Source organism: Struthio camelus, chromosome W (assembly GCF_040807025.1).
Source record: "Struthio camelus isolate bStrCam1 chromosome W, bStrCam1.hap1, whole genome shotgun sequence".
Classification (NCBI taxonomy): Eukaryota; Metazoa; Chordata; class Aves; order Struthioniformes; family Struthionidae; genus Struthio; species Struthio camelus.
The window spans coordinates 24,519,008-24,546,904 of record NC_090981.1 but is presented as its reverse complement, the minus strand read 5'-3'; the positions used below and the strand labels follow the sequence as shown (position 1 = coordinate 24,546,904).

Sequence of the window (27,897 nt, the reverse complement as noted above, 5' to 3'; positions counted from 1 at the left end):
CCTCAACACAGCAATAAATTGGATGCTCTCCCTGGTACACATTTGTATATTCAATCAACAACCTTAGCAGCTGCTTGTATTTGAAACTGGCACACTGCATAGGTCACACTACTGACAGCATCAGTCATGCTGGGCCTTCAGGACCTCACTCAGCAGCTGTCTCTGCCACTTCATGTCTATCGTGACTTCTTAGTTTATCAGCTCCTGTGCTACTCATCTGTAACTAGCTATTAATGCAGTCAAATGCGATGCATTTTCTTATGCATCGCTTCCCATCTGATGGTCTTTTCTGTAGCTTTGGTGAAAAGGTGAGCTGCTTGGGTTCTTCCTCCTTCCGCCACATAAAGGCCAAGAGACTACCAGCTCAAGCCATTGTCAGCAGCACTCCAAAAAAGCCCAGATAAGTCAGAGGCGGATAAATGAGAATGCATTAGAAACATAATGAAGGTCTTTCTAGTCCTGCAGAGAGAGCCTCCGAAGGTCAGGATGAAAATGTCTGGCTGGCAAAAGCTGACCTATGCCAGGAGAGAGTGCAAGGATATTTGTGCAGAAAAGCAAAATCACCCTCTGCAAATAAAGAGATTCACTTGTTCTGTCAGAAACATATGGCCTGACATTGCCACAATTGAAAGCGTTCAAGATTCAATCTGAACTGATTTCATAACGGGCAGAATTTTTATAATGTCTTTTATTTGTGTTCCCTACAGCTTGCTATGGTGACTGTAACAATTAAGTGATTACATTAGTGGAGACTAGAATTAAAAAGTTGCATTTTCAAATGTTCTACTTCCACAATTTTTATTGGCAGTTAAAGTTAATCCTCATGCTTTTAGGCAGCTAACCGAGCATGTTTGTGACCCGGGACAGTAACTGCACAAACCAGTACAGCAACACACATATGCCAATCACAGTCACAATTTTTGCCTTGATAGTTCTGGGTATGTGGCTGAAAGATGGAAGAAACTCACTGCCAGTCTTTGCAAGTGCAAACCAGAAAACTGCAAGAGAAACCAGTCTTTGCAACTGAAAAAGACAAAGTATAAACAAAAACTCCATTTACAGCAAAAAAATAAAGAAGGAGCCACATTGTCCACATTTAAATTTAAAAATAAACTGGAAATGCAATTACTTGAACAGCAATTACTATCTTCAGGGCCAGTATAAAACTACTCCAGTTTCACAGATTATTCCAGATTTCAGTAACACCAGGTTAAACGTTGGAGCTTTCATGGCTACCATCCCAATGACAGCAAGCAGTTGGCTAGCAGATTTTATTCACATTCAGTGAGTATTCTTTGATCAGCACTCGTTTATCAAAGAGAAACACTTTCCAGGGCATATTAAACATTACCTCTAATTTTAGACCTGGCCTCAGAAATAGTTTACCGTAAAGCATAACACTACCTATGCAAGAACATACCTGTCCGTACCAATATTAGGTTAAATAAGTGCTTGGCCAAAAGATGCGGTAGATTTTTGTGGGTGCAAGATAGGATCTTGATGCCGTTTTAGAGGAGAGGATATTGTTGAGACCCTCAACACATAATCGTGTTTCCCCTGATCACAAGGTTAGATGATGCTGGGATAAGCTCTCCTGGTTTCTGTACTGGCTGAACACTTACCCTAGTAAGTCAGTAGAAATGTTACTATGTGAACAAGTTGACACACACATCATTTCTGTCTAACTTAATGCCTTTTGCTTAGGTTTTGGACAGGTTTTTCAAGCTTGTAACACTGCCTCCAGACTTTAGGACTTTTTGTGGTCAGGCCTCAACTGCAAGTACTACCGAAGCCGCCTTCACAAGCAGTAAGAGAGGAAACAGAGCTCAGGAGGCTGTAAAGCTCTTCATTTACAGTCCTGTCTTGATTTTTCATTTGCCTGGATTTTAAAACAATACTTAGAGCCAGAAGTGCCCCAGTGAGAAAACTATGCAAGCAGAAACAGATGAGAGAGCAAGACCAGGTCAGACTTCCCAGTTACATAGGCAGGGACTCATTTGGTAGCCTGCATAGCATTCCTACAAAACCATGCCTGTAGCAATACATTTTGGCCCTCCAAGACACCGGTCTTTTTTGACACCAGTCTTTTTGGTTCCCAGTACAGCTCTATGAAACAGAGGCTGAGAAATTTTGTGTATACATGATTTGCAGATCTGTTTGAAGGCAATAATTACTTGTATACATGCCAAAAAAGGAGCATAAAGTGATGGGGGTTTTTTTGGATTGCTATTTCTGAATAACTACCTACCTTAGGAGGACCAGCACGGTCAGAATTGATTGCAGTAAATAGAAAATAGAAAAGCTTTGGAGGGAGAAGTGAAAGTGAATCCAAAAAACATTAGTAGTACTCTTGTATTGGAAAACTTCAACGGCAGGCAAGAGTTGTGCTGACGGGTTGAAAAGGCCGTAGTCAGTAAGTAGTCTGGGTTCAAATTGAGATCGGTAATTAGATTATGTTCTTCATACTTTTTTGTTATTTTCTGTTTGTGTTTTCATTTTTCTTGGGATATCAGAAATATGTCCCTTTCAGAGTAGAAAATGAATGCAGGCCAACAGAGCACTTCTGATTAGTCCCTGCGTGTTGGCAGAACAGCAAAATATCAAGCTGTTATTTTCAGTGGAAATGAATGGCGTATCAAGATGTATGAAACAGTCACTTACATATAAGTGCATATTTTTTGACATGCATAATGGGATCTCAGATACGCGAGGCACTGGAGGCAGCTGGAGCAGAACAGCTCGCTGTGGAGGCAGGCCGACGCAGCGGACTCGGCACGGCGACGGGGGTTTGGGGCACGTCGCTCCTGCCTCCAGCACAGCCGCTGGTTTGCTGGGGGGCCTGAGGCAAGTCACAAACACGCTGCCCTTCCCTACAGAGGGAACATGCCCTTCTCCGTGCAGCACTCGGAGGGTCCGGGCGGACAGCGCTGCGTCATCGCTAAGCGCTGTAGGAATGACAGTGTTGATGATTTCATATCAACATTCGGTTAACCATTCACTTTGCAACACGAAAGATCAAATAAATATGGTCACATCTGTATTTCTACTACTGTTAACCAAACCTGTAAAATGCGTGATTTAGAAAAGACCATAGTGCAACCATATGTGCATTCTGTGTATAGTATCCCGTCCTTGGCAGCTAACACGGACCGCAAGCCTGTAGACCGCAGCAGCCACTAGTTAGATAACCTGCAGAAACAAGTTCGGCTGAAAACAACATTGTGGGGCACAACAGAGAAAGTGAGGTATTCTGACTGTCCCCCCACAAATAAGCTCTTGCCCCAGGGTGAGCTGTACTTTCTGCCAACTGATAAGGAAACGCAGGAAGCCGTAACGTGAGTTTTTCCCTTGTGAAGCGAGTAAGTCAGGGTAACGCTGCTGATTACACCTGTGAGAGGAAGCAGTCTGCCATACATGCTTACGGAAAATCAGAGAGGTGAGAAAGATGGGAGGCTTGGCCATATGTTACAGAGCTCTCTGGCAGGTGGGAGAAAAATATGTAGAGCAATATACTATCTAGTTTCAGAATAATGCAAGCAGGTGGAACCGGTAGTAGCTGAACTGCAAGATAATGCATCAGCAGACAGCACAGGATAATTAGATGTTTTTAGCTGTGTACAAGTATTGAACAAAAGCTAAAGGTCAGGACCAGATTACAAATGGTTTAAATGCTCGTGAGAGCAGTACGCTCGCAAAGGCAGCTGCCAAACCGAAGGGTGACACTGCAGGCTGTTCTGTAGCACTGCCGCTAATAACACCCACAGGTTTCCGCTCTCTTTGTGTATTTCCCATGGGTTGTAATCACAGGCAGCCTCCGCTTTGCACCTACATACTTACAGGACACTTCCAAACTCCATCAAAATTGGTAATCCCCAGAGAGGAGGGAGCAAAAAAGATTGCTTAAAGCCACCTTTGCCCCTGCTCCTCTCCGACGGCGTGGTCACTTCAGTGCCCATAGCAGAAGGCATCCATAGCGGGCTGGGGACGCCAAGGCTTTTCGCCTGTCAAAAGGCATGGGTCTGTAAAGCACTGAACACACACTGCCAGTGCCCTGTAAATAAACAAATGACGATTATTACTCAAACAAAACAGAATACAGATTGGCACCCTTTGCAGGTATGTAGCTGAGTCTCTGCTGAGAGTGGTATGAAAGCAGTGAGTGAGTACACAATAGTCCATTCGGTAACGTGTTCTACACTGGCGCATGATAAAGCTGGAAAACATCCCTCCAGCTCAACACGCTCCTTGGAAACTGTTGTGCTGTGCAACCGCACCATTAAACAAGCTGTTATACGCTCTGACAGAGCTTCCCAGGCAATTTCCGCATATCGAAGCTAAGTTCATCTTTTTTTCAGTGTTATTTTTTCTGTTTTATTGGAGCACCCTGGTAGGACAGATATGTTCCCTCTTCTCCTTCGTTTCCTTCCTGGTATTTGTTAAGAACTATTCCCATTAATTGTGGTTTTCCTAGGAAGAGCATGCCTGGGTCCTGGCCATTTCTGCAAGCCAGAATCACAGGACCATTTACTAGGGAATGCCACCCTGCTCAGAACCTGCTGTATCCTGCGGTGCTGAGGATAATTAATATTTATGACGGATTCTAGGAGCTGTCCGATCACTGCTGTGCATAAAAGGAATTGTCCTCTTGAATTGTCCTCTTTTTCTGCCACAGTTTCTCTATTAATTCTTTTTCTGTTTGGTTGTTTGCTGTTGTTTTTCTGTGACAGAGATACGTCGAGCACGCGAGCGTATCGTTTCCTAGGACCCAAGGATTACTCAAGTGGCAAATGAGCATGTGATTAGGCATGATTAGGCACACTGACTCTCTTGACAACGCTGGTGTAAGATGATCTGAAAAGTTCGCCCACTTGGAGAACTCTTTACTGCAGAGAGATGCATGTTTTTTTCCATGATCTTTGCATGGCTCAAGTGGTTCAAAAGGCACAGAGCAGGGCAGAAAGTCCCATTATTTTATCTTTATGGCAGATTTTGTGCTGGAAGCACACATCTATTTAAGCATCTGCACATGAACACTAGCATTTCAGTACCTCCTCCAATACCAAAATAGGTCTTCTAACGCTTTGCATTTGTGCCCGTGGCATTAGATCTTGCTATGCATTAAGGTCACTTGGTGACTTCTCCCAAAGCCAGCTAAAAGGGCAAGGAAGGATATTCCCTATGCACAGATGCCTCAGGGGGGCAGAGAGCTGACGTCGGGTCCACATTCCCCGGCTGCCGACTCAGGGCACAAGGCTGTGGGAGAAGCTTGTCTGAAAGTCTAAGAGACCCACAACCCCCAAAATGGCTGAGTTTCTTGGGGATCTGGCTTGATGAGCAGCTTTCATGGGGAGCATGGTTTACCTGCAGCATCGCATCTGGGGTTCTCCTTTCCATCCTGGCCTCAGTCTCTGTTGGTGGTCAACAAATATGATGTGAGTGTCTAACTGCCCGGTTATTCCTCACATCCTATCACGTTTGCACTAACACATATTCCTGGAAGAGTAATGGGGCAGACACAGTGCTGTGTCCACAGCTGTGATGCTACAACAGAAGGCTGAGCCTTTCAAATCTGGCTCTAAGTCTCCTCTCACAAATGAGTCTCAGGAACAGGCAAGTGAGGGGTAACCAGCAAAATGTATTTTAACCTTTTCATTTCATACAGCTTTCACACAGCTTTGCTTTTATCAAATTAGAATTTACTTGAGTGAATGAGCAGCGGATGCTGCCAGTGCCCTACTGCTACTGCTGGGCCACCTGTGTGAAACAGGAGCTGCTTGATGGCTGTAGAGACCTCTGTTCAGACTGAGGCTGCCCTGCCTGCCATATCGTGTCACAGGCAGGCTCTCAGAACTAAATTCGAGTCCGAGAGCCAAGTCCTATAGCCGTGAACATGCAGAGACAACCTGACATGGTTGAGTAGTTCCCCCATGCAGTAAATATTTGCTGGCTCAGATTCCAAGGGGTTGAGGAATACGTTACACAATCTCTGTCCCAGGACTGATTTCTAGCCTCACGACATATTCTGCTGGGAACCTACTAGATACATCTGTATGTTCTGGTTTTTGACAGTCTTGAAAATAAGCTTAGCTATCATTCTTTATCTATCAGCTCTGTCTTATCTCACTTCATTGTCATATCCATATCCAGATGCTTTCCTTATATTGCTGTCTCTAATATTCTGGAGTAATGCAAGTAAGCCATGGTCTGCCCTTCCTTCCTTCTTATGCATCTAGTCTGCTACTGAACTTTGCAAGCCCTCTTGGAAAAACACAGTTTTACTTGTAAGTCTTTTTTTGTAGATCAGGAATATGAATTAGAAGTTCAAACACAGAGTTTGTCTTCTTTCAGATTAAGTTTTACTTTCCCCAGGAAGGAAAGATTGAAATCCTCTCTACAGAGATCCCATAGGAGCAATGGGAGAAAACAAAGCCATCTGCTTGGGTCATGATCAGCAATTAGAGGAAAGAACAGCAGTACAGAGGCTTGCAGATCTCCTCAGTGCAACTCCCGCGACTTACTACACAGGAATTATTATTAACCTGAAACACAAACGTCAAGCTCTTCCAAATGCTTTTCATTCATATCACAAACGTTATGAAAGTTTCAGTCATAGTGCGTTTGTTATCTGATACAGATCACAATCAGATCGTATTTCTCAATAAACATTTCTTCTAAGTTAGCCTTCAACTGACCAGAAACAGGTTGCATAAAAGATGGTGTCTCCAAATAAACGTGTTATACAATTGTACCGAGTGGCCCGATCCTAGACCTATGTTGTAGCTGCTTTACATGACACTCACAGCCTGGAGTGGTCTAAGCCTTCATCCTTGTGCAGGGAAAGCTTTCTGCAAGAAGCGCCTGAGATACCAGCTTCTATCAGAGCTCATGAAAACACATCAAACCTACCTGTTTTCTCTCATCAAATGCTGTTTTCACTCACAGTCCAGTACTGAGGGCACTTTCGTTCTGACCATCCGCACACGTGTCCCCCTGCCACCGCGTCTTCCCTGGGGAGTCACAGCACGGGGCGTTCCTGGGCGGGTGAGACCCAGGCCCACCCTCATGCCCTGAGCTCGCCACACTCACGGTGAACCCCAGAGCGCCGACACACTGGTAAACTGCCCTTTTTTGGATAGCATTTGCACCAAACCCTCAGGATTTTTCCAGAGTTTTCGAGTGTGCCGCTTCCCACAGTATCTATGCATGCACCTCTGCAGTGGAAGCAACATCTTTCTTCACAAATCTGTGTGCTTTATACCCAGTGCATTTCCACGGGTTACAGGAGCACAAAGGAGAACACAAGAAAAGGGAACGGCGCTGAAAAGATAAAGACAGATTATTTTAAAGAACTGGCCTGGTACTGAAAGTAAGACAAATAATTAAATTCAGATACCTTTTATTACTGTGATTTAAGAGCTATGGGGAAATAAAATTTTGGACTTTCCTTTGAAGAGAAGCATTCACTGTTTACTTGCAAATTAGAGGCATCACCCACTGAGTCTCAGGTATGCCATGCTCAGAGTGTGTGAGGATACTGGTAGAAGCAACTTATTTTTCTTAAAATAATAATTTAGATCCTTATCAGGCTCAGAAATATAGGTTTATTGTAATGGGTTTTGGGATATTATCATACCCAAAGCTCCTGAGAGGCTATGTTAATCTGGGGCTGAATCATATCTGTCATTACTGCCCAACCCGGCACCATGGAGGGTACAACCAACTTAGACTTTTCTGTTCCGAAACCAAATGTTCCCCATTTGTACTAAAATAGATTTTCTCTTGATTATCAGGATTAGTAATAGCAATACTGTTGTATTTCCCTGCATTTACACCCACACTAGCAGTGGATGTCGTTGAAAAGTTGGTCTAAAGCAGCTGGTCTAAACAATTTTCATTTGAAATGTCTGAGCAGAAGCTAGCTGTCTAAAAGCCAGGGATGGATCATTTACAGTATTGCAGATTTTATGCATTGCTTGCAGAACTGCTTGAGAACACTGTGCACTCTCAAAATATTAATGACATAGCCATATCCCAGCTACTCTAAATAAACCAGACAGTGAACACGTTTGGTGCATGTGGAATTAGGGGGCTTAACTGCTGTTGCCTTCATCATTGCCTAGATTTTTAACAGACTGCAGCGTAGCAGTATTCATGTTTCGAATAAGATACAAGCCAACATAAAGATCAATATAAAAAAATGAAGCTGCAAAAAAAATCTTAGCTCTCTTCTGGAAAACAGAAGCAAGGAATTATCTCGTATTGATACATAAGTTAATCAAATGATCTAACTTTGATGGGACACCTGGCTTGCATTCTCACCTTAGGAAAATATTATACACGCTGCAGAAATGAACAGGCCCCTAAATCTCTCTGAAATCAGCAAGAGTTTGGCTCCTGAATACTTTTTAAAATCTGACTGTCCACAGGTAAGTATATAACGCTTAGATTAGTATTGATGTGGATCAGGAGGAAGAAAATTAAATTCTGCTGTCCAAGGCGGCTTCTTCATTAGTCTTCAAAGCACTATCATTTTCTTAACTTAAGTCAATATATTAAATGTCTTCCAGAAACTTTCAGTGAAGAAAAATGTTAGCGCACTTAATTGCTCTTCCAGGATATCTAAACAAAATTGATATGATGCTGTATTATCTGCTCTAAAATACATCAAACATTGCAATGTTTGAACAGCATCTCAAATTATCTAAATAAACGCACTTGACCTCTGTCTACTGTGTTGGTTTTTGTTTGTTTTTACTGCTGCAGTTTAAAAATACACTAAAATAAATCTAAATATGCATTAAAACATTAAATACATTAAACTAGTCAATGACAGAAGTTATCAAGCCAGCAGGACAGTAATATTAGACTCACGTGAGGTATGGAGATACATACTCACACCCTGACCTCCAATTGGGCAAACCCTTCAGAGGGCACAAATGAGCTTCCGAGAGGGAAAATAAAAAAGCGAAATGCTATCGATAAAACACTCTCAAAGCTCGCAGGGAAACGACCACCACGCACAGGAGCGTCTGCTGTCGCCCGGCAGCTCACACAGGGACAAAATCAGAAATTCTCCCTGGCAGCTGCTCAGGGGCTAAGGCATCAGGCCTGGGGCAGTGACGGCCCAGAGACACTCACCTCCCACCCACGCCGGGACCAAAATCATTGTCAAAACTGACGGATGCACTGCAAATATGCTAAGCACACAAGCTTGAGAGATATCTCCTTACAGGCCTATATATCTAACATGTTCATAGAAAAGGACCCTGTTGTTGTCCTCTATGTTGTGTAAGTTGTGCTGTGAACGACATCTATTAGTTTAGCTCATTGATCTCTTGAATAGGAAAAGATTTAGCTTTTATTTTACCATCTGGAGCCCTGTAAGTTCTGTTCTAGAAAGTATTTTTCTCCATATGCTTAAACTTGTCATTGGCCTCAGCATACTTCCAATACTTCACTTTGTGAGTACAAAATAATAAAAATAGTCAAATGTGTAGTTATAATAGGAATTCTTTAAACTGGACCTCATTCAAATCATCCTTAATTGTTCAGAGACTTTTGCTTCTTAGGTGTCCTCAGATTTCTTGGACTGGACAAGTCAGGAGTTTCAGCAACATGTTTTTCCTCTTGCTTCATCTTTAGATAAAGAATGCAAGTCCTTTACCAAAGGGTCAATTAATCTGCAAAAATGACAGTTTTCCCAAGGGAAACTGGAGCTCTGAAAGTTTAAAGAGAGCAAATCTTCCTAGAATAAACCCATTGCACTTTGAAGAATGTTTCTTTCACCAGTGCTTCTGTGGGAAAAGACTGTGGAAAAAAAATATTTCTCTCTGTGACTGCATTCCAAATGGCACCGAATTTTTCACTCTTGCTTTCTTCGAGGACTTAACTAACTTGCCAACAAATGACTTGCTGCACTGCCACGGGAACAAAAGACCTGCTGCATTTCAAACAACTGCAATGGAAGCAAGGAGAAGTCTTGTTTCTCTTGTTCCTACATAACTTTCAGCATTTCCAAAGGAACTATGAAAGCCCGAAGCTGCAACAACTTCTACATTTTTTCAAAGAGCTGGAAGAAAAGGAAAAGAACAAGAACAATTGCATTTCTGAAAAGAAACAGCAGGGCAATGTGGATTTCTGTATCCAGGGGAACTTCTGGCACAGAGGCTGCCCACTGATACAGGGAACAGCCCGAGCTGTCTCTCCAAGCTTAGAGCTTGGACAGCAGAGCAAGATAGTTTAAGGTAAAACCTAACTTTCTTAAGTAAAATAAAAATTATTTAGGGCAAATAGAAGAGGGCACTTGTTTAATATGGATTATTTTCATGTATTCAGAATTCATTATAGTTTGTGGCAGGTGTTTTGTGATTTACTTCAGCTCAATTTCGCAGCTGACCTAGGAGACTGTAAATGTGTCGAGCGTCTTCCTCTAGGCTGACCAAAGAGCCGATATCTCACTTTTAACTTTTGGGTACCCGTTCCATTGCTAGTCGCCCAGCGTGCGCACAGTGGGCTAATTCTGAGTTAATCAACACCTTTCTTCGGCTGGTGCGCTCCTGGTGACTTGCACACAGTTGGTCCGGATATCCGCAGCTAGCAACCACACAGTTAAAAACGGCGAGGAAGGACTGTGCACCCCTGCGCGCGCTAGCACCCAGCCCGGGGGTACCCTCCGCGGTGCAGCTGCAGCGGGATGGCGCTCAGTCAAGCACGAGTCTGCCAGAAATCCCGCATAAGGTCTGCGCTGCTGCGGCCTGAGGTGTTACACTGCTGGTTTCCCTCCAGTTAGTTTAGAGCTAGTTTAACGTTAGCTGAGGAATGGAGAGGCAGCAGCCACAAAGCAGGCTGAAGTTTGTATAGACAGACACTGTATCATTGAGACCAAAAAAAAGGCAAGGGCTATTCATTTGCTGCCTCAAATGTCGTGGCGCATGAGAACATTTCAGGAGGGCCCAATCCAACACCCTCTGGACTCAGTGATGGTCATTTCATGGCTTCACTGCAAGCAGAATGGGTCCTTAAACACAAGCAGTAGCAGGAAAGTGTTTGAGAAACTTCATTTTGACAATTAATAACAATCCCTTCCTTTTCACAGCAAGCTTCCCTTTATGCTGTTGTGATTTCAGCGGCGAGTGAAGATACCTGTGATTTTGCATCTCCTATGTGGGCTGTGTAGATAAATTCACGCGACTGTTCCCTTGTCCGCATTGGAATTATGTGCATGAGCTTTAGGTATGCTTATGCAAAGATTAAGCCTGAGCAAAGCTAGCATTTGTAAAGCCATTTAGAAATGAAAGATATTTGCAAATGCAAGTGCATATTGTTATGGTAATTTCTTTCCTGATTTTGCATTTTACTGTTCACACGAGAGGATTTCATTTTCTTCTTCACAAAAAAAGCGTGCAGATATCCCATTTCTTAGGCTAAGAGAAGACAACATAGAAATAAATAAGTTTTCCTTCAGATACCTGAACCTAAATGCAAAACAACATACGGTTCTGTCCGTCTGTTCCTAAAGGGAATACATTTTATAATGAATCTGAAAATACCTGCCAAGTAATTTGCAATTGCTAAGAGAATAACTGTGTCGGGACTTTAGCCTGGCGACATTTCTAAGGGTTTAATGCTGAGATCCTTTTAGAAAGACCTTTGCATGGTGTACTTTTCAAGTCACATAGAGCCAAGCCTAGTGTGCTACAGACACTATCCCTCACCGGTCAGGGCTGCCTGCGCAGCTCCCGACTGCGGGGACGCGGCTCGTGGATAACCAAGAGCCATCAACTCATGACTTGAAAAAGATGCACCAGTTGTGTTTCCCCACACCTTTAATAATCTTTCCGGTGTTAAATACTGGAATTGTATGCCGGGGAAAAAAGTCACAGAGGAAGAAAGCAGTCATCAGTTCGGGAACTTCACGGCAGTAAAGCCATAAATCCTGGCTGCCTGTACACGCTGCCCCAGGGGTTTCGCTGCGTGGCCAGCAGAGCTCTGGCAGCGCACGGCCTGCTTCTGGGCGCCCCATGGACAGTCCCCGCAAGAACAAGGTGTAGGTACTGCACTGCGGTCTGATGCATGCACTTTCTGAAGAGGCTCCCAGCTCCATAAAGAAAATTTTAGGGGTCTACTCATCATGGCTTTTATCCATCACGAGATGAAGTTAGCTGGTATAGCAAAAAGAGGGAACGAAAAACTGAATTTCCAGTGAAAGAAACATTCTCAGTGAATAGGGAAGCCACGAAGACTGTGCACAAAGAAAATGCCACAGGAAAAAAAATCTGAAGTATGTATTTAGCTGTAGATATATGTTTTCCTGAATTTCCATCCAGAAGAGGACTTCTAAAACCGAGCAGAAATTGTTAAATATGGCTTGGGCCACATCGGAAGGTTGAAGGTCTTGTCTAGCCAAAAAAAAAAAACAAACCCCTTTAGGAGACTCACAGGAAGAGTTTGCAGTAACTCCTGTACCAGCAAACTATTGGCTTTCACCGTAAAAGAAGTATGTGTGGATGTGCTAAAACAGGCTGATTACCTCCTATTTTATTTAATCAGACCAGCCAGGCAAAACCAGCACGGGGTGAATGTGTGTATGCATATTTGCATTATACATTATATCAATGTCAGTTCCTTTTTCCTAGGGAGCCAGATTCATATCGATCTTTTCCAACATCTGGTATTTATATGGCATTACTATTATTGTGTGGTATTACTATTATTATTATTGTGGTATTACAATTATCAATGTGGTATTATTGCTATTAATGTGGTTTTATTATTATGTGTGGTTATTATTACTATTATTATTATTATTATTATGTGGTATTATTCCAACAGCTGGTATTTAGTAAACCGTAGAAGCATTTATGGTTTAATATTGGCACACATACGGCTAATCCTTCCCAGAAATCGGCTCCAGAATAAGCTGCCTGCAGACCTGCTTCTCCTAAGTTTCCTCCTCAGAAGCCAAAAGGAGGCCACCATTTGGTCTGGATGAAGGTGATTCTGACCTGCTTCCAGTTTCATTTCTATCACGTATGCATTCCTGATTTACACCTATGTAAGGCAGGAGAGAATCAAGTCCTGGGCCTGCAAGGTGGAAAAACCAAGTACCATTAGCTTGGAAAACTCAGCTTTGCTGCAAGCGAGCTTCACACACGTTATAAACACGTATTTATCAGGAGGAACGTGCATCGACAAGCACCATTGCCCAACGCACCTTGCTTTGATCGTATCACATCGTTTGCGAAGCTTATCTGGTGAATGAAGCAAGCCGTTGACATAAGCGTTGCCCGAGCAGAAAATGAACTTTGATCAAATATCAGGGAACACGAGCAGGTTGCTGGGCTAGCTCACATCAGCTCTAAGTAAAAGAAATGATTGAGCTTTTATTTTTTGGGGGGAGCCTGGCACAGCTCATGTCAAACTGAAACTCAGAGGAGAGACGATATTTGCTTTTTTTTTTTTTTAACTGCAAAGCATTATCAACATATACAAAACATCAAGAAGAAACTAGAGACCCCAGAAATGCAAACTACAGCAACTGAGCAATCTAGGTTATGCTTCTGCTGTATCTGCAGCTTCAGCAGACATGATTGTGGGAAACAAAGCAGCCGTGTGAGTGAAACAGGCTGTATGGGCTTTTTTCTTTTAAGCGGTCAAATGTTACTGTTCAGTATGAATTTGAATCAACAATGGCGCTATCTTACTGCATTAGCTTCCATTTGGCTTAGCTTGCTGACTGACTCTTCAGCTATTCTCCCTTGAAAATGGAAAATGAATGCATTCCTGGAAGTCAATACATGACTGGGCAACCCATTACAACAAGTTATTTTTTAGTTTAGCTTGAACGTGAGCGTTTGCTTGCTTTATTCTATCTCAAGAGATTTAAAAATCACCGGAAGAGAGGCTGAGACCCATCCAAGACAGCTCCAGGGTCAGGGCAATGGCCAGCCGGTCCCCTGAGAGGTTAGAGAGGAACGCCAGCTCCTTGCGCACCAAGGCACTCAGGAGTTGGGCTGCTGGTGAGCTGGGTCGCACACCAGAGCCGGGATGGAGAGCCGGCTTACAGAGAGACCAGCGCTCTACAAAGCTTTACATTTTTCATGCCAGGTTTCTTATAGCGCATGAGTCTTTTTTTCAGAGATTTTACCATGCAGTGATGAAAAAACTGAGGTCTTCATTTTCCCCCGTCAACACCTTTGTCAGGTGATGTGTCTATTAACCTTGGTACTCCATTATAGACTCCGACTTGCTTTATATGACAGGCTGTTCACAAAATGGAGACGTGTCTTAAACGTTCAAAGTGGAAAGTTTAAGGGAAAATATAAAAGATACATAAGAAACCTTCCTTGTTCCTCAGGGGACACCCAGGAAATAAACAGGACACTGAGCTGGTAAGAGACCTCACATTACCACCATGTGAGTTATCTGGCAAGTCCTCCACCTTCGACAATCCAGATTATTGCGTTTCGCCTCTCTGTAGAGCCCCCTCTAAGCTGACAGAAAGACTGTTTGTTACTGCCTTTGACTGTAGCATCAGTCCTCATAAACAGAGTATCTATATATTTCTTTCATTTAATTTAACCTCAGCTTTGTGCAAATGGTCACCGCGATGACTCGTAAGGTTTGTTCTGAGACTGGCTCATTAGACTCTGGAGAAAATATCACAACAGCTTTTCCAGGGAGTGCAAAATGAGGTTCCCCCAATACTGTACTAATGGACCTAACCCGCAGGCATGGCTAGGCTTTATGCTTCTCTGTGTGTATATATCTGCCTGCCTCTGAACCAAGCTTATTTATGTAAAGACTGCAAGTGCAAATGAAAATGCCATCGTTCTACATGACCCATGCCAAGCAGTCAAGAAATGTATTGAGTTTCTGGCTGGCATAAAACCAAGGCCTCAGTGCTTTGCACAAAGAGTCCCCAGCTCAAGAGCAGCACACACAGTATGACAGAAAGTCACGGCAGAATCTGGCATCAACAAGCTCTTGCATGGTTTGGAGTATTAATTATAAGAAGCCCGTAAAATACTGCAGACACGGATGCGTCTACCGTTGTATTACCAATTAGTAGTGTCAGCAGTATAAATAATTAACGTTTAAAGACAAAGGTAAAAATGACTAGTGTAGCAACGATAAACAGAGCAAAGAGGTGCCCCAAAGTGTCAGAAGGTAACAGAGTGGGAAACATACGCTATGAAACATCTACAATGCTTGAAAACACCATATGTTGCTTTGCCAAGAACGCTAGCTGTGCCACTTAACTGTGCTGAGCGCTAGTCATGAAGCAAGCCACTCTCCTGGGAGAGAGCTGGCATTAATGATCCTCCCTTCAGACAGGCTTGCCAATGCAGGAGCCCTCTCTACCTGCAAGCCTGCACCTCGTGTAATGCAGCAGGGACCCTCACCCTTGTAAGGGCTTTTGCTGTGATATAAATGACAAAAATAAGGTTTGCAAGCCCAGCTATGAAAATGAGAATTTCATAGGATATTACAACCCTACGAGCCGTTCCAAGGCGTGATACCTTTCAATAAAAACAGTCGTCATCTAGTGCTGGTGGCAGTCCTGCTCGGAGTGGGAGGCTGGCCCCAGAGGTCCTTCCGCCCCTCTTTCTACTCCACAAACCAGAGCGCTTGTGGGAACCTGGCTAGGAAGTTTTGCAAGGGCCTTTCGCTCCCATGGTTTGATTCATGCTGGTCTCTGCCCCCTTTAGGCAAGTATTACCATTGTAAAGGGACTGACAGGTTGCACCCTCAGGATTATTCCCTGGTGTTACTGAAACCCTCATGTAGCTTAAGGGACTTGTAGGTACCACCAATAAAAAAAGAGGCCCTAGTAGAATCTCAGTGAAAACATTAACAGCAAGCACCAGCCATCGCTGGTGTAGAAAAGGAGATAGCGTATACCTCAGCACTTCAGTGAAATCCTGCGTCACTGGTAGCCCATGCTCAGGAATGCCATTTCGCCTCCAGCGTTCGGGCCGTGGCCGTGGCGTTCCTCAACACGCGCGCGTTCCCCTCTCGCCAAAGGGAGCTGGAAATGCAAAGAGACGGAGAGAAAACGTTATGATGCTGAACAGGCAACTGGAAGAGAAAATAAAAGCACCGAGAACAGCGCAAAAATGTACTGCCTTGCGTGGGTCTGAAAGTAAATAATGACTTTCTGCTATATCCTGCCTACAATTCTCTTTGCATCTTCTGTCAGACAAGGTTTAAATTCCTAATCCATCCCATCTAATTTAGAGACTGAAGTGAGGTGGTTCGATTAGGAGTCATGCCTCTCCCTTTTGGCAAAGGGAAAAGGAGAGGGCTCACTGGAGGCGAGGTGCATCTTGTGAACCCATCAACGCAGTGCTCAGCAAGGGTCAGAAAAGCAGAGAAAGATCCGAGCTGTTTGGAAAAGGGTCAGCGACAAAACAGGGACCACCATTTTGCCACCGTATATGTATCTAGGATGTAGCCACATCTTGAACACGGTGGGCATTTGGGCTGGAACAGCTCAGAAAAGAAGTATGAAAAGTGGGAAGTTATAGGGAAGAATGATAAGATTTTTAAAGCTAGAGAACGGCTTCCCTATGATAAAGATTAACATAATTTAGGACACTTCAGTCCGGAAAGGTGCGGACCCAGGGTCTGCAAAATCTTGAATGGCCCAAGAGAGGTGAATACGGCCCAATTATTCACAGTCACTTCTGTTAGAAAAACTCAGGCAGGTTGACTGAAATGACCCTAGGCAGCTTCCTAAGAAGCAGAGGGAGGTGGCTTTTCACAAAATGCACAATGAACCTGTAGCACTCCTCACCCCAAGACATTATGAATGATAAAAGATCTTTGGGTTCAAAAAATAACTCAACAATTTCACAGGAAAAAATCCATCTATGTTTATTAAACGCAAAACACCACGCAAAGACGGAAGAATCTGCTGAATTTTTTAAAAGTTCTGTTCAAACCAGCTTTCTTGCTATCATTGTCAAAGAACTTGTAATTAGTCAGTACTCTGTCCACACTGGGAAAATATTCCGGACCATTAATGACAATATTCATGGCAAAAGACTTAGAAAATACAGGACAAATATTCAGCAACTCCATAATTGCATGTGTGAATGGAAAGAGCGGATTTATTTGTGAAGCAGTTAACGAGCCAGCAAAATTAGTAAGTCAATCTGCACACCCAACTGCAGCTTTTAGGACAGAGCTCCTGGTTTTTATCACGCAATTATGATTGTGCAAGGGCTTTAGAAAACTGGTTAGTGAATGTACTGGACTGGTCTCTAGTCCAAACCACGCGCATGATCTAATTCATTACATTTGGAGCTGTCAGTCAGGTGGATGCCAAAAGCAAAGATACCTGCAGTTACAGAACCGGGAAGGAAAGGGAATCTGCCCACGCAAGACTTTACTGCTTAGAAAAGTAGGAGAGAGCACAACTAAGAGACCTAGGTAGATCATGAACTATCTGCTCTACCTGTCCACTCTGATCTGATCCTGTCTAGCACGTTTCTGCTTGAGGGTACACCTGGAGTCTTGCTCATCTCTTACCAATTTCTGAGGATTTTTCATTTATATTCCAGGATCTATAATGGAATAGAAAACGTGTGCGCAGCTGAATCAGGATATAAAATCTCCAGTATCCAAGGAAACAGAGAACATGGACAATTCCTCTTGTAAAACGCAAAGCCAAATTATCCGTATCCTTTTACTTGTCCGAGGGACTTGCTTCCTCACTCAAAGAAGCCAGTCTAAGGATACAAAAAAAGGCATCAATAGCCAAAATGGAATCCACGCTGCAAGATTTAGATCCTGATTTCTAGCACCCTAGCTCTTAACAGGGTTTTCACCTGCAGGTGTAATTTTGGCCTATTAAAATCACAAAGATGAATCACAGAGCAATAGTTTGTCCCCAAATGCCTGGATCATCTCTCAGAAAGAGATATTGATTGCAAACAGCTTGAGACTGGACATATTTTAGTGCTGGTTGTTAGTTCAAGCCTGCCAGTAATAAAAAAGGAAATTGTAATTAGGTGGTTAGGCAAAAAATGAGAAGTACTGGAGTGAAAATACTAAAATAGCTTCCAGTAATCTCAAAAGGACCACAAAAGGACAAAGTCCCCTTATGTTTTCACCACAGAAACAAACGTACACCATTTACCTGCTGCCACCCAAAAATGAGAACTGTCAAAATGCTGAAAAAAGTGTTTTTATCTGGAACTTTCCATACCAGCAGAGCACTCGTGTTATGCATAAAAATAGGAAGAAACTTTCAGGCAAACAGTACGGATAGCTGGCTCTCTTGATCTGTTTTGTGCAGTGAAGCAAAGCCTGTGTTATGCGTTTTGTTCTGTTGCTTGTTCCTTATGTATAAAGCCAGCATCATTATCCAGAGTTGCTATTTCAATAAATATCCAAGCATAGACAAACCCTTAGGCATAATGGAAAAGGGCCAAAATGGGGCCCAGAATCTGCCCGATTGTCTCTAGAGCTTATTTTTAGAATAAGGAAAATAAGAAAACAAGAACAAATGTAAAATCTGTATGATAATCAGTGCATGAGAGAGAAGTATTTCTTGTTTTAAAGCGCTGTGCTTTGACGTTAGCCCGCAGCACACGCTCGCACACGAGCTCTGCTGCGTGCCTGGGACTGACCAGACACTTCAGATTTGCCCTAGATAGTTTGATTTTCAGGTCCAGGGGGCAGAATATAGTCTACTAAGAGTCCAGGTTGCCCAAGTAGAGTACGGCGTTTTGCAGCGTTACCCGTCGGGCTGGAAGTGGACAGGGCTGGGTCTGCCCAGCCTTGGGTCTACACAGTGCTGGCAAGTTGAAATAGACACCCATGCATATGCACGTACACGCAAACAGTCCTCTTAGGTAGACAGCAAAGACAAGTCCAAAAACATCTAAATAGAAATGCAGTATCTCTATAGACATAAAAATTGCATCGACTTCAGTGGGAGGAGGCTTGGGACCATTTAATGCCGGTGTGGGGCAGCGCACCTCTGGGTGGCCTCTGTGCGGGCTCTGAGAAGTCTCGCAGACCCCTAGGAGATCTGCAGCCCCAAAGACAAACTGTAAGGGGTGATGGGGTGACGGTCGCAAAGGGTGACAGGGGACAGTCTGATCATTCGCTTGCAAAATAAGGCGGTGGGGTAGACCTCGCCTTGAGGAAAATCTGAGCCTGTGTTTGCTACTGAGGCTTGAGAATTAGAAAGGAAATACAAGAAACCTTTGTAATTCTAGTGACTTAAAGTGAATCCCATCACTCTTGGGAGGAGGAGATGTCTATCTGATGATTTCTGATGATTTGGGGTAGGTCCTGTTTTATTTGGAAAAGACCAAAAGAGAGCTCCACACTGCACAGCTATGACCCCCTTGGTCAGCACTGAGTCCAAGGACCGGCTCCAGTAGCTGCTGTGCTCACAGACCCCTACCCTAAGACCTGCACTGAAATCTCAAGTTACACCAGAACAGTTACTGGTCCTTGTTGTAGCCCAGCCACTGCATGGCTTGTGGTCCCAAAACAGCCATCATTCCTGGCTGTGATGGTCCCTTCGCCAGTCTGGGCTGGGACCCGTCTGCTCCCGCATGCAGAGCCCTCACTGACAGAAAGCTGGCAAAGCCCTGTTTTTAAAAGAAAAAACGAATAAGGAAGGATGTGCTGAGAAAATCCAGTTAACGTTGTCTGTATTCCAGAGACCACAACGTTCAATGCTGAGTATGCCGGCAGCAGAGCTGCGGCGGGGGGGGGCAGACACCCCTCTGCCCCGTCCCTTTTGCCACGTCTCTCCTCACCGGGAGCCCCAGGAGGTGCCAGCAGAGCCAGAGGCCGCGCACGAGCCAAGCACCGTCCTCTCTGACGAGCGCCGTCCTCTCTGACGTGAGCCTCTTCGCAGGAGCTGGCCCCTGCGCAAAACTCAAAGGAGGGGGACGAGCCTTCGCACAGCCTTGAGGCTCGTGCAAATGAGCACTGCTCATCCCAGATGGTTAAAAATTGCAGGACCCAGCAGAATAATGTAATTAGCTAGGAAAAAAGTCAGGAGATTAAAACGAAGTTTGGGCTCGTTTTAGTTGCTGTCTCATTTTTTGACCTTTAGAGCAACATTCAAGTTTTCTCCACGCTTGTGACAGCTAGAAATACACTTTTTTCTTTCCTTGTCTTTTTTCTTTTAAGAAAACTACAACTCTTTCGTTCAGTCCCCTGCCTTGCCCTCTCAGGTGTCATGCCTGAAGGCCACCCTCGCAGCAGACCGCTGTCACCCTCCGCTTCCACCCTCTTCCCGTGGTTCCTCACCTTCCCAAGCAAAACGGTAAGCACGCACGCTGTGGCCTCGCGAGCGGAGATGATGGGCAATCCACGTAATGGAAAAGAATCAATTCCCATCTCACGTTTAATGCAGTGGAGGGTTATTCTTTCCTCGCTCCCACCTCCCTGACTGCTCTTTGGAGGCTCTGCAGCCCCCAGGCGGGCTGCCATAGCTGGAAAGATCACACAGAGTCACAGAACGTTTGAGTTGAGGTTGGAAGGGACCTCTGGAGATCATCTAGTCCAACCCCCCTGCTCAAGCAGGGTCACCTAGAGCACGTTGCCCAGGACCGCGTCCAGGTGGGTTTTGAATATCTCCAGCAAAGGAGACTCCACCACCTCTCTGGACAACCTGTAAGATGCGCTGGCCGCAGGCAAAACCACCGCGTTACCTGAGCCAGCTTTTCTGCTCCTTGCACAGGCAACGGCGCTGAGTTGGTTTCAAAGGATTTTAATGAAATGGACGTTAATAACTATAAACTGTCCAACGAAAAGCGAGGTACGTGGCGTCATAGGAGCCAAGCTCAACTAATGAACAAGGAGGCCGTTTAGCTCTTATTTGGGGAAGGGAGGAAGAGAACAGGCAGCGTACAGCTGAAAGGTGCTCTTGCCTGAAGATGAACAGTGCATGGCCCAGGGGGAAGAGGGAGGCTGAAGGAGTGGGATTATCACGGGTGAATTTTCTGAGCTGCGCAGTTATTTGCTGACCTTTTCCACCGAAGCTCCACTGTTAGCAGAGGACACCCAATTAGGATGTGTAGGGAGGCAAATGTATTCGCAGCCTGTACTGGCTTATGAGCAGAATCCTTATATGTTGCTCAATGTATTTAAAGCAGTGGTGAGTGAAGCCACCAAAAATAAAGCTGCCAGGCGTTTCACTCTATGCTGCTATCTATCATCAAGTTTGGGGGCCAAACTGAGGCATTTCAAGCACGCCAGAAATTACACGTATAGGGAAGTCCTGTAGGATTTCACCGATATCCATGTTTTTATAGGCTTTTGAGCCACGCTCCAGAATCTGGTAGGGACCCTGCTCTGCAGAAGGAGGCACCGGAAGTGGCACGGACTTACTGCAGAGACGTCCCCGGCAGAGAAATGCTGGCTTTGCTGGCGTTACTGGATCTGCTAGAGATGTTCCTAGACCCAGGAAATCCTCTACTGAAATCTTCAGCCTGCTCAGGCACGCTTGGTGGTGGTGCTTCCCCCTTCCCGCTTGCCAGCACCCTGTGCCGAAAGCCACAGCGACGGGCGCGACCCAGAGCGTCACGAAGCGCAGTGCACCAAAGGCGCAGCCCTTCCTGAGTGCAGGAGGGCATTAAGACCAGCACGACAGAAACAAAAAGGCACAGACCATTGCTGAAACCTGTCTGTTTCTTGCCGGTGGACGAGCCAGCAGAGCCGAGCTGGACACTGGCCAGCTGGGTGCCCGCTCAGCCAGGTCCAGGTTAGTCCACGCGAGCTCAGAAAGCAGTGTAACCCTGCCTAGGCATCACGAATAAGGCATAGCAGAATTTTTGGCAAAAACCAGAAAAAGCTTCATTCTTTCTTTGGCTCTGGAAAACTGGCTGCTGGTGGGAAAGGACAGGGAGGTCTGGGGCCAGGCTTAGCCTCTCTCCTGCTGGCGTACAGAGCTGCTGGGGTGCAGGTAGCTCCAAGTCTTTAAGCTCAGCGGCACTAGGGAAAGAAGCCCACAGCGGGAAGCAACAAAGGTCACCCTGAAGATCACTAATTCTTGATTTTGTTACAAGAGCATGCTGCTTTCCAGCCAACTTTCTCCCATTCAGTGAAACAGCCTGCATTGCCCTACTCAGCATAAACAACATCAAATACACGGTGGCTGCCTGCTTTTCGCCGTTAGAGCCATTGCACTCAACTTAATCATCATCATTTTGTAAAGCGCCTTAGAACGCCAAAGAAAAGTGCCGCATAAAGCTGAAGTCCATTCATCTCGGTGCAGCAGATGTGCAAAGGTCTGTGCTGGCGAGCCACGGGCGGTCCTTCACTTTTTTCCCATGCGCCAAGTGAAAATAAGGCCTTTTACCCTGCACAGGACCGTGGGAACATTAGGAAAGGGGAACAATTAGTCGGGCTAGCCCCCGACTCCGCAACGTCTCCTTCAAACACCCAGGAGCTTCTCGCTCCTTGGAAAACCAGTGAGTAGTTAGAGGGGCAGCAACCTGGGGACTCAGTCCCGGTGCCCCTTACTCACCTGGGTGCTTTTTGCTCAGGCAAGTAAATATTACTGGAGTCAGCGTGACTCCAGAGTATATATTTTTTATACTAGACTGCAATAATTGATTTCACTAAACATCTCTGACATATCTTTAAAGAAATAAAAGCGAGGCAAACCTTCTGACAGCTACTGACCCCAGCAGCGGGCGAGCCAGCCAGCAGCAGAGTTTGGTGCTTTCGGGGAGAGGCAACTTCAACCCGCAGTTAAAAACAAATCTCTGAGAGAGAGGGGAAAAAAAAAAAAAAAAGACGAGAAAAAGCCTGCATTGATTTTTCAGTCTGCCACAGCCTGTGAATAAAACGAGTAGACTCAGCGGGAAAGGGTTTCATACCTGCGGCAGAAAGGGAAAGAAACTGCTACCCAGCCGCTCGGCTTGTCTAATGTGCCAAGTGGGTTTCAGTCATTAACAATTACCGTTAAGCACCACGGAAATAATTGCCCTCGTCTCTCAGCACGCGTTTGCGGAGGCTTCTCTTTTTTGTGCTGCGATGGGGCATGATATAAAAGTTGCTTTTCAGGCACGGCCGTGGCGAGGGGTTGGCAGTGCCCTGCGGAAGCGCCCCCGAAAGAGCGGGAGGAGCCCGGGAAGATGAGGGAAGGGCGAAGGAGCAGCAGGTTGGCAGACCGGCTGCAGCTCGCCGGCAACGCGCTCTGCTCCCGCCCGCAATTATGCGCCAGCAGCGTAGTTTTGTCACCCACCGCTTTGCCATTCCCCCGGCGCCTACCGCATACCAATTACCTGTTGCGGTGACAGCCACAATAAATTTACCGTCACTTAAAAGAAAAAATAAAAATAAAAAAGGCATCAGAAAAAGACTGTCAGTAAAAGCCAGGGGAAAAGGCAAGGGAATTGGAAGCACGGGAGTTTTTGTTCGGTTTCTTGTTTCTGCCATCACTTTCTAGACACTGAAATACAGCCATATTTTCAAATCCGCACGCTTTTTTTCAGCCTGCTATCAGACGCTTCAACGGCGCTTGTCAACGCCGGCAGCCACGCGAGGCGGACCGGGACGAGAGAGGACCCGCTGCCGCCAAGTGCCGCGGCGCTGCCGAAGCCCTCTGCCAGCGCCCCTCTTGCAACGGGGGCCCCAGCGGCCAACCGCCTTCCCTCTGGTCCCCGCAGCTCGGCAAAGCTTAGCCAGCCTGTACCGGCAGGCTGAGCCTCTCGGCTGTCATACTCCGCCTTAGGGGCTCAGCGCTCAGAATTAAACGTCTGAAATAAAGGCGGTATTTTAGGAATCTAAAAGCGCTCTAGAGAAGAGAAAAGCTATTTTTACGTCTCTAATTAGTCACACTTGATAGTAATAATAGCATTACTTGCATTATGCTATGTTATTAATATTATGCAAAATACTAGATATCGCTTGTGACATTATCTTTGCCTTTTTATTGCTAGACCAGAATGTCACCAAACAATAATTTATCGGGTAAACTCCTTTTTTCATATGTTAATTTTACCGCTATTATGTAAAGACAGGAGTGTACTCATGTTAGAGGAGCAGGAAGGAAAAGAAACCCTGGCAAGAATCGAGGAGCAACAATAGGACCCTTCACTGGCATTGCTGGGGCTTTTTAAACCTCGGAGGCGTTATTTTCTATAGCACACTGTTATTGTCTGGCGCCCTTAGCCAAAAGGCCACGCTGCTGTTTGGAGCCTTTGCACGAGAAAAGATTTTATTCTTTTTCTGGCGAGAGGCCTTAAAGTAACGGGCCGGGCTGTCAGACACAGGTGCCACCCGGTATATGCACCCTACGGGGGTGAATCACTCCATCGACCTGCTCCCCGCTTGGGCATCCTTCACCAAAGGGTCAGGCTGGAGAATGTGCAAGAAAAGGCTTTGGATCCACAAGATTTGGGGCCTGACTGGCAGATGGTTACATGTGCCAACCGCCCCTCTGAGAAAGCGAGGTTCAAAGCCCTCAAGGCAGGACCCGCAGGCTGGAGGAGGAAGAAAGAGAGGAAGTTCATTGCTTTAGGTGTCACGGCACTTAGCTTAACACGTGGCCCTCCGCTCTGTGAAAAAACCTCTCTCGCCTTTCTCGGAAATAATTGTTGTTAATTTAGATAGCTATTTATGTCTTTGGCCAAAGGTTTGGTATGGATTTCTTTCTTCTTTTCGCTGTATCTGCTATCTTGTTTTTATTTCAAGTGGACGTTTTACACTTTGGCTGCCCCAAAATAACTAAGGAATGCATTTAGGCTTTTTAATTTTTTCAAGCATTCCAGTTACAGCTTTCATAAAAAGTTGCTTTAACACATCTCCAACACTGTTAAGAATTAATCTAAAATCATTACCTTATGCCGCTATTAGATGATGGTGATAGCCTGGTAAATATATTTTCATACCAAAACTCATTTCAAGTATTTGAGTCAAACTATAGAATTTTTCAGACGTTCTCAAGGTTTTGAGAAAATTCAAAACCTTCCCTAATGAATTATTGGGCGCATGCAGGTCCGAGCAGGTTAAACAGGAGGACTATTATGTCCTGCGCAACGGTGTCAGTGAATCATATTGCACTACTGGGTTTCATGGATCGGTCCTGCAAAACAGGAATTCCATTTTAATGGCGAGTTTGGATGAAAAACTTCCGTGATACAATGTGGCCCTGGGTCTCGATCTTTTTTTTTGTTTGTCTGTTTTAGATGTTTTCATTTCAATCTGAGTAATGCCCTAGACAGCAAACCGTACAGCAGATATGTTGCTGAATTTTACAAGAGATTTGAGAATACGCTTGAAGGTTTGGGGTGTCTAAAGCGTGGAGAAAGTCACAGGGGAAATAGCAAATTCAGCAGAAATACCAAGGGGTTAGAGGCAAACTTAAAAGGATGGTTGCAGAGAAATTGCATAGTATTTACAAAAGAGATATCAGGCAAGTAAAACTGTCCTTCCAAATAGACGCATTTTATCACTCCAAGTGCGCGTTATCTAGCGTTACATTCACTGTACACTTCTTACCCCACGCCAGCTCCTTGCTCTTTCGTCTTGTTTTTGACTGTCTGGAAACTTTCACAAGGTTTCCTTCCGGGTGAGGACGGAAGGAACTTACACTTGCTAGCGATACGGAAGAAGCATAACATATCAGCCTGTTTACCTCGACGTTATTGTATCGCATATTCTTTTCAAGTTTTTTGTTATGCGGGAGATGTTCTTGTCTTCTGCTGCGATCTCTTTATTACCACGAGGGTGAAAAGGCAATGTCCTTGGGTGCCTTCATTGTATGATTGCCTGCATAAACAGGAGGCCCTTGTTCAGCATAATCTGCTGTCAACCTGAGCAAAATGCTCTGGAGGTATGTTGGGATAAAGAAGTCTTTGTCCAGCTAGCATTTGCTTTAAGGGGAACGTTTATTTGTGTACAGGGAAAACAAAAGGTCCACATACTATTTAAAGCTGGCTGGAACCGTATTTAAGCTCGAGATCGGGTTTTACATTGTAGGGCTGATGATAGTTTCAATGGAAAAAAGTGTGTCCGAAGAAAGCTTGTTCTTCACATAAACTGAATGCCCTCATTTTGGCCGGAGTCTCCCTTCAGAGGGAAGTGGAGGAAAAGGTGGTACATCACAGGAGATATAACTCAACCAGGAGTTTGTAAACTGAGGCAGAATGGAAGGATGGAGCAGGCAAAGCACGTTTTCTGTGAGGTATTTGGCGGTATTCCTAATGTGAAATATTCCACTTTCTGCCAAAAAAAAAAGTTATTTACATGATTGCTGAAAAGAAGCCAAATATTTTCTGACCAGCACTAATGCTCTGACCCCATGCTAACTGTCTGCAGAAAGCGTACCCCAGATACCCATAGGAAACTCCCCCTGGTGCCCTCGCCATGGGCGAATGATGGCTCTTTGTAATCCCTGCCTCGCCATGGCTCACAGAGAGCAGACAAGCACAACGCGGTTGTATTTATTTACCTACTGGCATGAGGACCCCAATAGATTTTTGGCTGTTGGAGCAAAGTGTCTAAGTCCAATCTGTGGATTGATTAAAATTACAGGAGAAATGAAAGAGAAGCAAGGACACTAGGCAGGAGCTGAGTTGTCAAGTCCAGTAACAGTGTTGTTCCAAGTGGATGAAATATGTCGGGTATGCTTATTACTCGCATGAAAAGGTCATAGCTTTGCTCCTTTTTAAAAGGCACAGGGTGATTTCAAGCGCTGACGTACTTAACTCAGTGAGACTGATCCTGTTGTCTGAAAGAGCTTGCCCAGCTGTCCCCGAGAATTAATTGAACAGAACCAAACTGAAATGCATGCGAGCACTTCTGCAACACGGACAGAGAAGTGGACTCACTTGGTTATGCTCTCAGTCACCGCCTGTTCAGAAACACATTGCTAGCTGCATGCCTACCAACCAATATAACCGGGCAGCCTCGGATAACCCCACCGCCTGTGCCAGCCGTGGCTGCAGAAGAGCTCAGTTTGGCTCAAAGCGTTGTAAGGTTCTTGTTCTTACAGCTTTTGCCTGGGGCGGTTAATGAAGTCCTATATGTCACGTGGCTGCAAATTGTCACGGTTTTGGAATGGCCTCGCCTCCTATATGTTGTAACCCAGGGACAATGTGCCCGTGCACGCGCTGCCTCTTTGGCAGAATGACTCCAGCCTTATTCAGATGGTACGCGCCGTCTGACTTTTGTATGACCTGCCCTATTTTATGCATTATTATTGGCCTGTGAAGGGTTGGGCTGAAAGTTCTGCACGCTTCTGATCTGCCAGGAGACAAAAGAGACCGCGTGGTACTCCTGCAATACATGCAGTTTCTCTGATTTTTTGCTGGATGCGAAATGCTTTCAAATCTAAAATACATCCTTTTATCATCTCCACACTTAATCTGCCGTGTCTCGATCCCAGCCAGTAGCAGGCACATCCTTTTTAGGCTTGTACAGCCACTGTCCAGAGTCTTCTCCAGAGCCTTCTCCAGAGCAGAGGGCTAGTTTGGAGCAACAAGGGATGAAATCACAGCTATGCTTGAGCTTACGATTTTCCCCACAGCAACACTGGAGTCTTGCTACAGACTCCACACCTCTGCCTTAGGATACTTTGCTTGCACAAGGCAGGGTTTGGGCAATGGTTTGTGTTGGAGCTCCCTTGTTTACAGGCCAGAACTAGACAACTGTGTGGTTAAAGAAGGAATGTTTGTTAAGAAATTGTTCACCCAAAGTAATCGCAAAGGACTGTCAACAGAAACATATCCTCTGTGTCCACAACTGACTAATCCCAAGACTTCACTGCAGACTGCAGAAGCCCTTTCATTTTCCTGCCAGTTCTAGATACAAAGCACACAGGTAGATAAAGCGCCTTACAGTCGGGGTCCTCCAGTGACCACTTTACCTGGAGTTCAAACAAGGACGGACTATTAAAGCACTTCAAAGACT

The 27,897-nt window shown here is 44.9% G+C and overlaps 1 protein-coding gene across 2 annotated transcripts in view; it reads right to left on the bottom strand.

Moving 5' to 3' along the window:
• Positions 1 to 16,030, bottom strand: part of LOC104150987 (coiled-coil domain-containing protein 112) — a 33,745-nt gene extending 17,715 nt beyond the window's left edge. The window contains exon 1 of one of the 2 annotated variants that reach the window (XM_009685534.2): positions 15,904 to 16,030. Coding sequence is in view for 1 of the 2 variants with exons in the window: in XM_068926222.1 (XP_068782323.1) it covers positions 3,838 to 3,857 (20 nt within the window). In the remaining variant the exon portion in view is untranslated. Of the gene's footprint in view, positions 1 to 3,837; positions 3,873 to 15,903 lie in introns of those variants that run through there. The other variant, XM_068926222.1, reaches the window with a different exon arrangement.
• Between the last annotated feature and the right edge of the window lie 11,867 nt (positions 16,031 to 27,897).